This window comes from Leopardus geoffroyi, chromosome A1 (genome assembly GCF_018350155.1).
Source record: "Leopardus geoffroyi isolate Oge1 chromosome A1, O.geoffroyi_Oge1_pat1.0, whole genome shotgun sequence".
In the NCBI taxonomy this organism is placed as follows: domain Eukaryota; kingdom Metazoa; phylum Chordata; class Mammalia; order Carnivora; family Felidae; genus Leopardus; species Leopardus geoffroyi.
The window spans coordinates 93676458-93692914 of record NC_059326.1 but is presented as its reverse complement, the minus strand read 5'-3'; the positions used below and the strand labels follow the sequence as shown (position 1 = coordinate 93692914).

The 16457-nt window shown below is 38.2% G+C and overlaps 1 protein-coding gene across 2 annotated transcripts in view; it reads left to right on the top strand.

Annotated features, from left to right (window-relative positions):
* The window catches only part of CCDC112 (coiled-coil domain containing 112), a 31106-nt gene that overhangs the window by 3438 nt on the left and 11211 nt on the right, over window positions 1-16457 (top strand). The window contains exons 1-4 of one of the 2 annotated variants that reach the window (XM_045486102.1): window positions 7119-7329; window positions 7487-7608; window positions 11950-12071; window positions 15452-15541. In XM_045486102.1, the coding sequence (XP_045342058.1) occupies window positions 12023-12071; window positions 15452-15541 (139 nt within the window). In that variant the 5' untranslated portion in view covers window positions 7119-7329; window positions 7487-7608; window positions 11950-12022. Of the gene's footprint in view, window positions 1-7118; window positions 7330-7486; window positions 7609-11949; window positions 12072-15451; window positions 15542-16457 lie in introns of those variants that run through there. The other variant, XM_045486091.1, reaches the window with a different exon arrangement.

Genomic DNA, 16457 nt, shown 5'->3' with positions numbered 1-16457 from the left:
CAGTTTCTATCATACTTTATTCTACAACCTCCTTACGGTGTGGAACGCTATAAATTTCTTACCCGTAACAAAAAGTAATAATGTCACCTGTCTATCCTTTCTAATATCTGTATACTATTTCTTGATAATCCTCACCGATGCCTTTCAGCACTGAATACCACAAATCTGTCTACCCTCCTCTCAAATTCCGTTTCCCTCTTTATCAGTTTAATAGTTGAATGATGAGTTTTTAAAGGTATCTGTAACAGTATCACACTAGAGTATGTCTCTGCTTTTACCAGGAAAGGGCTGTGTCTTCTGTTTTGTTTCTTCAGTGAACTTCCCTCTGATGGCCTAAACATTATGGCCTTTGGCTGCTTGGAGTAGTCCTTTGGTAAGAAGCACATTCCTTCTCTGACTTTAAATGATTACTCAAAAGGGATTTCCTCTAGACAATCACACACATGCTGGGCACCTGGGTAGCTCAGTCTGTTGAGCTTCTGACTCTTGATCTCGGCTCAGGTCGTGATCTCACTGTTCGTGGAATGAAGCCCGCCCCCCCCCCCCCCCCCACTCCATTGGGTTCTGTGCTGGCGGTGCCGAGCCTGCTTGAGATTCTCATTCTGTTTCTGCCCCTCCCCTGTTCGCATTTGCACACTCTGTTTCTCAAAATAAATAAACTTTTTTTAAAAATTTTTTAATGTTTATTTACTTTTGAGAGAGACAGAGACAGAGATGAGTCAGGGAGGGAGAGAGGGAGACACAGAATCCAAAGCAGGCTCCAGGCTGTGAGCTGTCAGCACAGAGCCCAACATGGGGCTCTAACTCACGGAACATGAGATCATGACCTGAGCTGAAGTCAGATGCTTAACCGACTGAGCCACCCAGGTGCCCTAAATAAATAAACTTAAAAAAAAACAACAACCTTAAAAAGGAGCACCTGAGTGGCTTCAGCTTCGGTCATGATCTTGTGGTTTATGAGTTTGAGCCCCACATCGGGCTCTGTGCTGACAGCTCAGAGCCTGGAGCCTGCTTAGGATTCTGTGTCTCCCTCTCTCTTTACCCCTCCCCTTGCTCGCCCTCTGTCTTTTTCTCTTTCTCTCAAAAATAAATAAACGTTAAAAAAAATCTTAAAAAAAAAAGAAGAGAAAAATCACATACATGCATAGGGTTATGTCCGTGTTCAGGTGTGGTAGGCTGAATCTTGGCTCTCCAAGGACATTCACATTCTAATCCCCAGTACTTGTGACTATGTGACCTTACATGGTAAAAGGGACTTGGCAGATGTGATTGAATTACTGATCTTAAAATGGGGAGATTATCCTGGGTTAAATGGTTGAGCCTAATGTGTTCACCAGGGTCCTCATAACAGGGATGTAGAAGGACCAGAGCCAGCAGTAGGAGATGTGACAGTGGAAGCAAGAGGAAGAAGTGACGTGAGAAAGTGGCATGAGCCAAGGCTGAAGGTAGTTTTTAAGGACCTAAAGGAAGTATGGAAGTAGATTTTCCTCTGAAGCCTTCCAGGAGGAACACAAACTTGTCCACACCTTAATTATACACTTGGCCTCCAGAACTGGAAGAGAATAAATTTGTGTTAAGCCAGGGAGGTTGTGTGAAAGTGATTCGTGGTGAGCTGTTACAGTAGCAGTAGGAAACTAATACACCAGGGAAGGGCGTGAGAAGGCCCTACGCTTTCATGGTTGGCCAACCTTGAAGCTCCGTGCAGCTGACGAGTGAAGACTAAGGTTGACTTGTAAACTCTCCGGCTGAGGGGTGACAGTATGTCCTGCCACGCACACAGACCACCTCAGCAAAGGCTGAGAGGCGAACTGGTTCATGGCATCTAGGAAACATTCTGACCAGCCAACCGTCAGGTGACAGCTGAGCCAACTGCCTCACAGAGTACAGACTTCACAGGATTAGTTCAGGAAGGTGACTAAACAAAGGGCAACAACAACACATGTTGGGCATGGAAGAAAATCTCATATTCAGAGCTACCAAATAATACATTTTTTTAAAAGTCAAGGGATTTTGTGTTTTGTTTTGTTTTGTTTTGCCAAAATGACATTTTTAGTGGAATGAAAAGAAATTGATAAATATTTGGAATGGAAAGAAATTGACAAATATTTGGAATGAGGAGAAATTGACAAATATTTCATGAAGAAAACATGTTTAAAAATATTTAGGCTTCTCATTCATAAATATGGTAGCTTTTTTTTTCATTTCCTAAAAAAAAAAAATCTACTTTTAATTTTAAGTATATTTTAAAATCCTTTTATAGTTTTCTTCATATAGATTTTATATATTTTTATTAAGTTAATTCCCAATGTTTTGTTCTTGCTGTTAATAGGATATTTATATCCCATTCTCTCCAAAGTTACTCTTTTCTTTTTCATTTATTTATTTATTTATTTATTTATTTATTTATTAAAAGAAATTACATCCAAGTTAGTTAGCATATGGTGCAACAATGATTTCAGGAGCAGATTCCTTAATGCCTCTTACCCATTTAGCCCATCCCTCTCCCACAACCCCTCCATTAACCCTCTGTTTGTTCTCCATATTTAAGTCTCTTATGTTTTTGTCCCTCTCCCTGTTTTTATATATTTTTTGCTTCCCTTTCCCTGTGTTCGTCTGTTCTGTGTCATAAAGTCCTCATATGAGTGAAGTCATATGATATTTGTCTTTCTCTGACTAATTTCGCCTAGCATGATACCCTCTAGTTCCATCCACATAGTTGCAAATGGAAAGTGAAGGGTTTTTTTTTTAATGTTTATTTATTTTGAGAGAGAGAGAGAATGTATGCAAGTGGGGGAGGGGCAATGAGAGAGGGAGAGAGAGAATCCCAAGCAGGATCCAGTTCAGTGAGGAGCCCATGGCAGGACTCGATCTCTTGACTGTGAGATCACCACCCGAGCCCATATCAAGAGTTGGGATGCTCAGCTGACTGAGACACCCAGGTACCCCTAAACGTCAAGTTTTTAACAAAAAAAAATTATGAGACATGCAAAGGAAAACTAGATAAAATAATAGACAAAGACTTTTAAATAAGCAGTTTCATTTATTTCTTTTTTATTTTTAAGTATAATTTATTGTCAAATTGGCTTCCATACAACACCTAGTACTCATCCCAACAAGTGCCCTCCTCAATGCCCATCACCCACTTTCCCCTCTCCCCCACCCCCCCATCAACCCTTAGTTTTTTCTCTGTATTTAAGAGTTTCTTATGGTTTGCCTCCCTCCCTCTCTGTTTGTAACTTTTTTCCCTCTTCCCTTTGCCCATGGTTTTCTGTTAATTAAATAAGCAGTTTTAAATTGTTCAAAAAACTAAAGGAAATCATGGCTATAGAACTAAAAGAAAGTATGAGGATGATATCTCACCAAATTAAAAATACCTCTAAAGAGATTTAAATTGTTTAAAAAAATTAAATAGAAATTCTGGAGTTAAAAAGTATAAGAACTCAAATGAAAAGTTCACCGAAGGGGCTGAACATCAGATTTGAACTGGCAGAAGAAAGAGGAAATGTGAAGATAGGTCAATTCAGATTATCCAGACTAAGGAACAGAAGGAAAAAAGAAGAAAAGTGAAAGAGCTTCAGAGCCCCATGAAACACCATGAAGGTTGGACTGAGAGTCTCAGAAGGAGAAGAGAGAAATGGGGAGGGGCAGAATAGTTGAAGAAATAATGGCTGAAAACTCCCCAAATTTGATGAAAAATATTCTACATATTTTAGAGCTTGATGAACTCTGAGTACATAATGAAATAATCAAAGAGATCATACCTAGACACATCATAATCAAACTGTTGAAAAACACAGACAAAAAGAAAAAAATCTTGAAAGCACCAAAGGAGAAGCAACTGAACACATACAAGGAATCTTCAATAAGATTAACAGCTGACTTCTCATCAGAAACTTTGGATTCCAGAAGGCAGTAGCATGATGCAAAGTGCTGAAAGAAAAGGACTATCAGTCAAGAATTCTATGTCCACCAAAAGTATTCTCTAAAATGGAGAAATTGAGACATTCCCAGATAAACAAACTAACAGACTTCATTTCCAGCATATATGCCTGACAAGAAATATTAAAGGAAGTCTTTCAGACTGAAATAAAAAGACTACATAGAAATTCAAATCTACTTGAAGAAGATTGTGAATAAAGAGTACTGGTGAAGTAAGTGGAGAGGTAAATATAGAAGTCAATATAAACATTTTTTTGTTTGTAACAAACTTTTTTCAGAAAATACAGGAGAGAGCATTTTTCAACTCATTGTGTGGGACCATTATGGTTACCCTGATACACAATCAGGCAAAGACATTATAAGGAAGAAAATAACAGACTAGTATTTCTTAATACAGATGTGAATTCCCCAACAAAATATTATCGACCTAAATCTAACAACATACAAAAAGGATTATGCACCATGGTCAAATGAGATTTGTTCCAGACATGCAAGTTTGGTTCAACATATAAAAATCAATCAGTGTGATAGAGTATATTAATAGAATAAAGGACAAGGCCCATGATCATTTCAGTAGATTTAGAAAGAGCAACTGACCAGATCTGACACTTTTTCATGATAAAAAATATTCAACAAACTAGCAATAAAAGGGAACTCCTCAATCTGGTAAGGCATCTATAAAATGTCCACAGCTCACATAATACTTAATGACAAAGGATTAAAAGCTTCCCCCATAAGATCAGGAACAAGACAAGAATGTACATTCTCACCACTAATTCACTGGAGATTCTAGCAAGGGCAATTAGGCAAGAAAAACAAACTGGAAAGGAAGATGTGAAACTATTTGTATTTGCAGGTGACATGATTTTGTATATAAAAATTTTTAAAGAATTCATGTAAAGACTACTAGAGCAAATAAACAAATTCAGCAAGATTGAAGGATTAAAAAGCAGTCAACAAAAATCAGTTGTAATTCTGTATGCTAGCAATGGACAGTTAAAAAATGCAAGTAAGAAAATAATTCCATTTACAGTAGTATCACAAGAAGAAAATACATAGGAATGAATTTAACAAAAGAAGTGCAAAACTTAAGGAATGAATTTAACAAAAGAAGTGCAAAACTTATACTCTGAAAACTGAAAAACATCGTTGAAAGAAAGTAAGGAAGAGCTACATCATTGGCCATTTCAGGTTCATGAATATGAAGACTCAATATTGTTAAAATGGCAGTACTCCCCAGATTGATTTACACAGTCAGTGCAATTCCTATGAAAATCTCTGTTGCCTTTTTATGCATAAGTTGATAAACTGATCCTAAAATTCATATGGGAAATGCAAGGGATGCAAAATAGCCAAGACAGTCTTGAAGAACAAATTTGGAGGACTCCCTACTTTTGATTTCAAAACTTATTATGAAGCTTCAGTAATCAACAGTGTGGTACTGGCATTAAAGAGAAGACATACAGATCAAAAAGAGTTAAGAGGTAAACTCTATGTTCATGGGCAATTGATTTTCAACAAGGGTGTGAAGATAATTCAATAAGGAAAGAAGATGTTTTTCAGCAGGTGGTGTTGGGACAACTGGATATCCACATACACCATATGCAAAAATTAACTCAAAATAGATGGAGACTGCAATGTTAAGAGATAAAACTATACAACTCTTTAAAAAGGTGTAGGTGTGAGTCTTCATGACCTTTGATTGTTTCTTCTATATGATATTGAATACACAAGCAAATACATTATCAAAATTGACAGCATTTGTTCTTTGAAGGATGTTATCAAGAAAATGGGGGAAAAATGTGCAAGTCTTTTATCTGATAAGGATATATCCAGAATATATAAAGAATGTTTCCAACTCAACAATGAAAAGACAATCCAATTCTTAAAATGAGAAAGTAAAACATAGAGTTACCATATGATCCAAAAATTCCCTTGCAAGGTGTATGCCCAGGAGAGTTAGAAAACATATTCATACTAAAACTTGTATACAAATGTTCATAGTAGCATTATTCATGTTGGCTAAATAGTGGAAGTAGCCCGTTACCCATCAACTGATGAGTAGATAAACAAAATATGGTAGATCCATATAATAGAATATTATTCAGCCATAAAAAGGAATACAGTACAGATATATGGTACAGTGTGGGTAAATATTGAAAAGATGCTGTGTGAAAGAAGCCAGACACAAGAGGTTGCACATTGTATGATCCCATTTATATTAATTGTCCAGAACAGACAAATCCATGGAGTCAAAAATAGATTGAATGGTGGCCAGGGCCTTGTGGGGAAGACAGGTGGGCAGTGACTCCTAACGGGTATGGGGTTTGTTTTTGGTATGATGGAAATTTTCTGCACTTAGATAGTAGTGATTTTTGCACACATTTGTGAATATACTAAAAACCCTGAACTGTACACTTTAGATCGGTACACTGTATGGTAATTTGAACTATATCTCCACGAAAAAAATGTTTCCTAAATTCTTTACTTTTGTTTTGTCTGCTGCTAGAAATGTAAAGGCTTGTTTCCTTTCTCTCTCATCTCCTACATCAATCTGTCAGCAATTCCTCTTGTTTATAGACCCAAAATGTATTTAGTTTTCTTCCTTTTATATCCGCCACCCCAGTGGTCCTAGACACCGCGGTTCCTCATCTGTATTGCTGCACCAGCTACCACCTCGATCCTTCTGCTTCCAGTCTTGCTTTACCTCCACCCCCACCTCCCACCAGTTTATTCTCCAAAAATGGCCAGAGTTTCTTAAAAAATTAAATGTATCATGGTATTCTCCTGCTCAAAACCCTCCAGTAAACTCCAGAACCCCCCCCCCACCCCCACCAAGTCACTTCAAATGCCAATGTGAGATACCTGCCCGTCTACCTTCATCTTGTACCAAGCTCTCCATCTTTTCTGATATCATGTTGCCCTTTCTCTGCTGAAACCAGCCGAGGTCTTTTCTTGCCCTGGGGCTTTTTCACATTCTGGGCCTCACCCTGGGACCTCTTTCCCTACTGACTGGTTCCAGTCTTCAATGTCATCCCCCCAAATAGAACTTCTGTGGCCATTCTAATTCTAACTGAAAAAAACAACCTTTTGACCCATTATCTCTATCTCAGTACTTTTTATTTCCTTAGTAGCACTTATTGCAATTGGTGATTTTTTTTTATTATTGCTTGTTTACTCTTTTCTTTTTACATTTGTTTCCCTCACTAGACTTTAAGGCTGGGGCCATATTCATGTGGGTCATCATTGTTTCCCTGGTGTCTCGTGCACCACAGGTCACATCGTTAAGTGTTCAATATATATTGCTAAATGGCTGAATGGAAGAATTAGATCTTTCTGTAGGAATCCCTGGAGACTTAACATTTCCTACTCAGTATTCAGCATTTTAAGGTAAGATATTCCTTCTTCCACAAAATATATTTCTAAAAATTAAATAAGATCAGCCCCCAAGTTATCCCCTGAGAGAAACTTCATTATTGACGTTATGTCTCTGAAAGAAAATCTGCCTTCACCTCTTACCCTAAATTTGGTTTTGTTCTCCACGTAGAACGATAGCTGTCTTGGTACTTCAGGTGGGATTCGTCCTTTTCAGCTTCAAAACTGGAAGCAGAAAGTTAATCGGACAAAAAAAGCGGAGTTTATACGCACAGCAGAAAAACTAAAAAATCAGTAAGTATAAGAATGTTATCTTCAGTTAACATAACAAGCCATTTTATTGTGGACAGTCTAAAGTTAATTCTACTCCACCCAATCCCATCCCACATTAAATTACAAAATTCGAGGCACGAGCTTTTTCAAAGATGAACAAGAAAAAGGCAGGACGTATGAAGTACACAAATTGTTACAGACTGTTTAGTATAAAGTTTAAGTAGAGCTATTTCAATTTCATCTACTATTTTGAATATGTGTATTTCAAGGGAAACAAAACATTTATTTCTTTAGATTGCACATATCGGGGGCACCTGGGTGGCTCAGTCGGTTAAGCATCTGACTTCTGCTCAGGTCATGATCTCGCAGTTCATGAGTTCGAGCCCCATGTCAGGCTCTGTGCTGACAGCGTGGAGCCTGGAGCCTGCTTCGGATTCTGTGTCTCCACCTCTCCCTACCCCTTGCCTGCTCACACTCTGTCTCTCTCTCTCTCAAAAATAGACATTAACAAAAATTTTAGATTGCATATATCAATGCATTTTCATTTACCAACGTAAGCACTTGTTAAATAACTTGGAGGGAATCAATAATTTTAATGAAGAGTCTATACCCTGGAATTACTTTTCTGGAAATGGCCTTTTAATTGGTCTCCCTCCCTCAGGCTCCCCTTTCAGATCCGTCCTGCACATCATGAGTAGGGTCCTTGACAAGTTGCCATTTATTTTAATTTTTAGTGTATGTATAGTATTTCTTTAAATGGCCAGTGACATATGTTGAATGGTCAACATTGTCAGCAGCTCCATGATATGATAAATATTGCGAAGAATGATCAAAAGAATTAGAACTCATAATGCCCGGCTCTACCCTGCAGTTGAGAGCTTTATATAAACCCTGCTTTGAATTTGTATAGTATCGATTTGGTAAGGAATCAGGAGATATAGAGCCTGTTGTACAGAATGGTCTTTGGACCAGAATTAGTGGCAGTTCTCTGTTTAGAAATTCTGCCAACAAAAAAGTATACTGTTTGAATTTTGAAACGTTATACCATATGTAGCTTTGGAAGTTTGAATTCACTCTGCGTTTATGTAGTACTTCTATTTTTAATACTCAGAATTTGAGAAAATACAATTTCATTTTATTTTTTATTTTATTTCTAAAATGCATGACTTTATTTTATTTTATTTTTTTACTTTATTTTGAGAAGGGGGTGGGGATCCCAAGCAGGCTCCAAGCAGTGCAGAGCCCGATGCAGGTTCGATCTCACGAACCGTAAGATCATAACCTGAGCTAAAACCAAGAGTTGGATGCTTAACCGACTGAACCACCCAGGTACCCCTAAAATGCATGAATTTAGATACAACCGGACTCTAGGATAGGAGTCTGGCTTATGTTTCCCTCTAGATACAGGATAAACCATCAAGTGGTTAAGGGCCCTATCTATAGCAAACCAGTGTAGATAAATGCCAGTGTAGATACCTCGTTTATGAGTATGTGTTGGTTTTACAGCTCCACTTCGGCTTTCTTCATTTTGTTGTAAGGTTTTGGAAAAAGTCATGGAAAGGGTATTAGAAAAATCCATTGGTAGAGTGTCTCTAGCCAACAATTTTCACTGAATACAAAAAAACCAAAGACAGTTTATCATAATACAAATCTGTTCTGTTTTTGGCACAGGTAATGCATTCACATGGTTCACAAATGAACGTATATCAAAGGGTACACAGTGGAAAGTCTCCGTTTCACCCTGGACCCTGGCCACCTACTTCTTCCTTCAGATAGCCACTAGTTTTAGTTTCTTGTGTATCCTTCCACAGAAGTTTTATATGCTAGAAGGAAATAAAAATACATATTCAGATGTTGCCTTTTTTATGTAAATGGTAGCATAATGCACACACTAGTCTGTTTTGCTTTTTTTTGTTTGTTTTGCTTTTTTTGTTTTGCTTTTTTTTTTTAAGACTGCGTCTAAGATACCTAGGAATTGTTGATTTTTATCAGACATGATAATGGCGTTATAGTGAAGTCTAATATTCACAATCTCCCGAGAGGCACGCTGAAGTATGCTGGGGTGAGATTACATAATGTAGTGGATTTACTTCAGAAGGCTTAAGTGAAAAAAAGAGAGAGGAGCGGGGAGGGAGAGAGAGAGAGATTACAAGGAAAAAGAGCCAGGTGAACCAAGAAAGGTAACATCGTCCGATCAGAGTGATGTGAGGGAATGCGAAGGGAGACATTCCAGCCTCTCTACTTTGGGACGTGTCTAACATTTGGCTGTAAAAACCTTTGATGGAAGAAGAGTGGATCTTGGAGTTCTTTCCCTATCAGCATACAGAACACAGTATTGCTTCGTGGTATTCCCGGGCACAAGGTCCCCCCCCTGCCCCATAATTGATTTAACTTGCCCCATAGCAGTGGACATTTAGGTTATATTCAGTCTTCCTTTGTCATAACCAATCACCGTAGCTGCATGGGTCCACGCTGTTTTGCATATGAGTGAGTGTATCTTTAGGAAAAAGTCCTAGAGGTAGAAATGCTGAGTCAAAGGCACATGGGTTTGCAGATGTAATAAATACTGTAAATTGCCCTCCGTAGCAATTTGCAATTCCACCAATAATGTGTGAGAGGACCTATTTCCCCACAGTTTTAGCAACAGAGTATATTACTTACACCCGTGATTTTTTGCCAATCTGATAGGTGTACACTGTTACCGTGTTATAGTTTAAGTTTGTGTTTCTCCTTCTGTGAGTGAGGTTGAGCATCTTTTCATGTGTCTAGCTATTTGTCTCCATTAGTACATTTTGAATGTCTTTGTAGTGAATATTTCTAATCCAGGAATGGCAAAACATAACTTACTATCGTAGCGTATCCTGTGTCCATGCAGACATTTCTAGATGATCATATAATTTCCCCCACCTGCAACCAGAGCCGAGGTGGGCTTCTCAGCACAAGACTCCAGTAACCACCCTCAGTCCTTTAGAGTTCATGTGTAGACCGAGAGCCATCTGACATCTCTCTTCTACCTGTTACTTCCTCTCCCATACCCACATACTACGGTGTGATCTTCTCAGCCGTGGGGGCAGCCGGGTAGGGCCCAGGGCAGTCTCATCTGTTTACCCCGCTGCACCTTATAAATATTTAACTTTTTTTTAATGGATGGCAAAATGGAGAATCTTGGGAAGCTCTCCCTTAAATAGTTGCCCCTCACGTTGTATGAAATTAAGTCAACGGCCAGAGACCTTCCACCATTCATTAGATACAGGATTACTGAAGAAGAGTTTGTGTTAATTTCTGGGAGAAAGAAAACAGGTGTTGAGAAAATAAATGTCTGTCTAACCAGAAAATCTTCTTGCTAGTATTTGTTTTGTCTTACCCCGGGGTTCAAACTAATACTAGAATTGCTTACTTACTGGTAGATGGGCTAAATCCAAGGACCAAAGATGACACAGAAGAACGTTTGAAGTCAATGTAGACAATATCCCTAAATATACTAAAATTCCTATCTATGTAGATGGTTTGCCTCCTGAAATTTTATTTTTATTAATTATATTGTCTTCCATTTCCATGTTATATTTCTACTGCCTGCCCTCGTGTAATATAATCACAGCCCTATTTAGGTAGTAGAGAGCTGTCATGATTCACATTTTAGTGATAAGGAGGTTCACCTCAGGTGAGGTTAAAGGTATTGATTCAGTTTACAAAAGCTAACTGTATCTCCCTATTGAAAGCAGCCATCAGCAATGGTGGTCATTTTCAGGTTACAATGAGATTGAGTTGGAATCAAGAGCCAAATAGCTATTATATTTTTATTTATTTTTTTATTTAATTTATTTATTTACTTATTTTTTAAAATGTTTATTCATTTTTGAGAGAGCGAGTGGGGGAGGGAAAGAGAGAGAAAGAGGGACACAGAATCTGAGGCAGGCTCCAGGCTCTGATCTGTCAGCACAGAGCCCAACATTTGGCTCGAGCTCACGAACCGTGAGATCATGACCTGAGCCACAGTGGGGCGCTCAACCGACTGAGCCACCCAGGCGCCCTGCTACTGCGTTTTTATACTTGATCTTAGCCAAAAGGCCGAAAAGCGATGCCCTGCTATTGTATCTTTAAAACAAGTCCATGACTGCCTTTTCTTAAACTCACATTTTATAATTTAAATAACAATTCAGATTACTTATGATTACAATTGAACTTGACCCTTTTCTAACTACTATTTTGACTCCTTAGCCTTATTAATTCTAGTAATTATATTTTGACTCTGTAGACGAATTAATCTGTCTGTAAGTACTGATTATAATGAGTGTCTTCATATTTTAAACAATTTAAAAGATATTTCAATCATATTTATGCCATTCATTTCTTTTCGTAAAGAGTTATTAACATAGAAAAAGATAAACGCAGTCATTTCTACAACCAAAAATGTGACTTCAGAAGTGAGCAGAATATGCTGGAAGAATTGGAAAATAAACTGATCAACAGCAGGAAAACAGAAAGTAAGTTGAGCTCATGATGAACTACAACCTGTTGAGTAACATCAAGCTGTAGTTGTTTTACTTTGCCTTTGTGCATTGACTGTGTTACATTCTCTATGAAAGTACTTTCTAGTTGGTAGTGTCTGTCTTTTAGGGATGTGTATTTATTTTCTCAGGTCACTATTTGGTCATTTGAACTAGATTGTTTTCTGTGTGCGTTTCTTTCTATGTAATAGGAAAAAGAGGGTTTGGGTTTTGGGTGGCCAAACCAGTTAAACGCCATTAAAATATCTTAAATGAAGGGAAATGGGTTCCTCGGCTCTGATCTTTGCTCATCGCTCTGATACTGTCAACTGAGTAAGTAAACAGCAGCAGCTGCAGAAGCTGTTTGTAGCAGCGGTGTGCAGTGGGCAAGTTACACAGTTGCTTAAACCTGAGTTTACTTGTCTGTGGCAGAAAACCTACCATTTCGGCCTCAGGGAGCTGCCTGTGCATCCAATAAGACAATATATGAGAAAGTGCATGGTAAATATATTCTGCTGTTTGTTATGAATATTAATCATTGTTAACTGTGTACTAAGTGTCCCCCTTAAAAAAGGATTTTACAGGGGCGCCTGGGTGCTTCAGTTGGTTAAGTGTCTGACTTCGGCTCAGGTCATGATCTCACAGTGTGTGAGTTTGAGCCCCACGTCGGGCTCTGTGCTGACAGCTCAGAGCCTAGAGCCTGCTTCGCATTCTGTATCTCCCTCCTTCTCTGCCCCTCCCCTGCTCTTACTCTGTCTCTGTCTCTCCCAAAAATAAATAAAACATTAAAAAAAAAAAAGGAATTCTACAAAAATATCTTTTGTTGTAGACTTTATATGTTGCAAAATCCTTACATTAATAAAAAAAAACTGCTTAGCATTGCATAAAGGAAAAAATGGTTATCAACTAAGCTTTATAAAATATTAACACTTATATGAAGAGTAGACTGCTTATGGTATTCCTTTATAGTCAATTAAAAGAAATTCTTAATAAATTTTTTCTTGCAGAATATAAGATTGCAGTGTTGTAAAAAGTCATCTTCTATCAGGTAGTAGCAAAAATCATTCTTCCTCCTCTGTCGGAATGACGGCAGGACCTAAGATAATTACCAAATGTTCAGTTCTCCTCTTTGATTCATGGAGAAATCTAAGCATCCTTAATTTAATATTTCTTACGTTCTCTCTCAGTTCTTTTACAGACTGAGAGACTGATATTTTTGTGTCTTTTTTTTTCAATTTTTTTTAATGTTTATTTATTTTTGAGAGAGACAGAGACAGAATGCGAGTGGGTTAGGGGCAGAGAGAGAGAGAGAGACACAGAATCTGGAGCAGGCTCCAGACTCTGAGCTGTCAGCACAGAGCCCGATGCGGGGGCTCAAACTCACGAACTGGGAGATCATGACTTGAGCTGAAGTCGGACGCTCAACTGACTGAGCCACCCAGGCGCCCCTGATATTTCTGTCTCTTAATCATACCATTACTAGAGTGTCTCCACACTGTGTGTTTCCTTTTTTTTTTTGGGGGGGGGGGGAGTAGGTTTCACATGTGGAGCCCAATGTGGGGCTTGAACTCACAGCCCTGAGATTAAGACCTGACCTGATATCAAGAGTCAGATGCTTAACTGACTAAGCCACCCAGGCACCCCTATGTGCATTCCTATTTTTAAGGCAACTTTATTTGTATCTTTTCATTTCCCATTGTTATACCATTTTTCCCTTCTTTATTTGCACTTTCGGCTTATCTAAGAGAGGAAGGAATGCATTACTTCAGTATAAGCATGTAGAAGTTTCTTCTTCCAATATTACAACTTAGAAGTAGTAAATACCTTTTCCTTGCCTGAAATATCACACCACAATTTTGGCCTGCATTTATGTACTATTGTAATTAATGGTTTGCCCATACATAATGTCAATTCCATAGTGAATAATTAAAAGATCATTTGCCCTGTGGCAGTGTCATTGTAGTTGATCCGACCATGGCAAAAACAAAACAACCGAACGCTTTCCTAGTACCTACACTTTGATGGAAAAGTTACCCGACCTAGAGCTGCAATTGTGAATGAATGAGACCCTATAAAATACACTGGATAAGTTTCTGATTTTATGGAACTCTTGGATTTTAGTAAAAGTAGAAGAAACCAAAGTCACATATACACATGGTTTGTTTTGAACGTTAGCACTGGCTCTGGGCCTATGGGTAAACTTTTAAAAAACTAATTGGGGGGCACCTGGATGGCTCAGTCGGTTAAGCAGCCGCTTTCAGCTCAGGTCATGTCTCACGGTTTGTGAGTTCAAGCCCTGCGTTGGGCTCTCTGCTGACTGAGTGGAGCCTGCTTGTGATTCTCTCTCTCCCTCTCTCTCTGCCCCTCCCCAACTTGTGCTTTTTCTCAAAATAAATAAATAAAGTATAAGTAAATAAATACATAAAACCTAATTGGTTCTGAGGACTTTTAGACAGAGCTGTTTGATGGTTCATGCTCATTTGTGGGAAAGTTGCAAGAAAGTAAAGGGGAAGCACATAAAATACCCAAAGATGATAAACAATGAATAATAATATTAATTATATGAACATATGTCTGTGAATATATATTAGCCTAATAATTTAAATAAACATTAAAGTAAGGTTTTACTTCAGAGCGAAAATACAAAAGATGAATCCAGTCTTTCTGCTGCTGCTACAGAACATCTAAAAATGTCTGTGAGACCTTCATCTGCTTTCCAGGCTTTTTTTGTGGGCCTAGTGAGTGACTCCAAGCTAGTCCCGTGGTTGAGGTGGGCAAACGGTAGCGTAAGTACCACTCCTTGGCTGCTGGGCATCTCCTCAAGGTCATGGCTGGTGTCACTGTTACATCACATGTCTTATTAGCCCCTGTCTTGGAGGATGTGATTAGATGAAATTAATTCCCATTAGGAAGTTTGTCAGTGTTCGTAGAATTAATACTGGTTAGGCAGTTTTAATATGCCAACGATAGAGTTGAGATCAAATTCTATTTCCGTAAATTATAACAAATTCAAAAAGAAAGAAAAAACTTTTTAAAAACAAAACACGACCACATCTAAGCTACTGTTCTCTGTGTTCATGTGTTCAGAGCAGTGTCCAATCACTCAATCCCCAAAGAGTTAAAAAAAGAGAGAGAAGGAACATTTCCTTTTATGGTAAGATTTAACCCATGGTGCTTTTAAATACTGGAGGAAATTGGGAGATGCTTTATTTATTTGTTTATTTATTTGTTTAGAGTACTTAAAATGTTCAGGCTGTTTTGACACAAATAACCTTCTTTTGTCCATTATGTAATTGCTCTTGGCTGTCTTTTACTAAGTGATGGTGATCAGTCTTACAACCACCTCTGTCGGTAAAGTACATACTTCTTCCTTATAGGAGCAAAAATCCAGCAACAATTGGCCAAAATACATAACAATGTAAAGAAACTTCAGCATCAGTTAAAAGATGTGAAGCCTACACCTGACTGTAAGTAAATTTAGATTTTATGTTCTGTCTTTTGTATTAGTATTGCCTGATGCTTGTTAGAATTGTTTATACTTTCCTAATAAGCAGGTTTTCTGTTTGGCCTTAATGGAACTCGGCCCTACTTTATTGGTTAGGGATTAATAAAGATGTATTAGGTAATTACTTCTAATATCTGGTGCTGATGTAATTGCTTTAAATGCTATCACACTCTGGGGCGCCTGGGTGGCTCACTTGGTTAAGCGCTGGACTCTTGATTTCGGCTCAGGTCATGATCTCATACTTGCGGGATCAAACCCCACATCGGGCTCTGCACTGACAGTGTGGAGCCTACTTGAAATTCTCTCTCCCTCTCTCTCTGCCCCCTCCTGCTTTCTGTCTGTGTGTCTCAAAATAAATAAATAAACATTTTAAAAATGCTATCATATCCTTAAAAATTATGAAGCAGATAGAACAGGTAATGTTGTCACCTACAGCATGAAACTTTTGGTTTGGAGGAGTTCAGATTCAGCTGACAAAGAGGAAAAAGACTAATTTCCTGATTCCTAAACCCAGTGCTTTTCCCATCATTTACTTTTTGAAATAATTACCTTTCAAATAATTGCATTTAGAATACATAAGGAAGAGATTAAGTAGTATTGGGGCAAATGTCAGCCATTTGGAAAAAATGAAACAGCGTCTTTACCTCCCTGCATACACTGACATTCATTCCTGAAGGATCAAATCCCTTACTCATTATGTGATTTTGGGCAGATTGCTTGATCTCTCTGAGCTTTTATTTCCTTAGCTGTAAAGCGGAGATAGTCATAGGACCTGACTCAGGAGTCTTTGGGAGATAGAGAGACAGTGCATGTAAAACATTTGTTCAGTGTTTATAATCTAGGAAGCACTAATAAAAAAAAAAAAAAAAGTAGCTGTG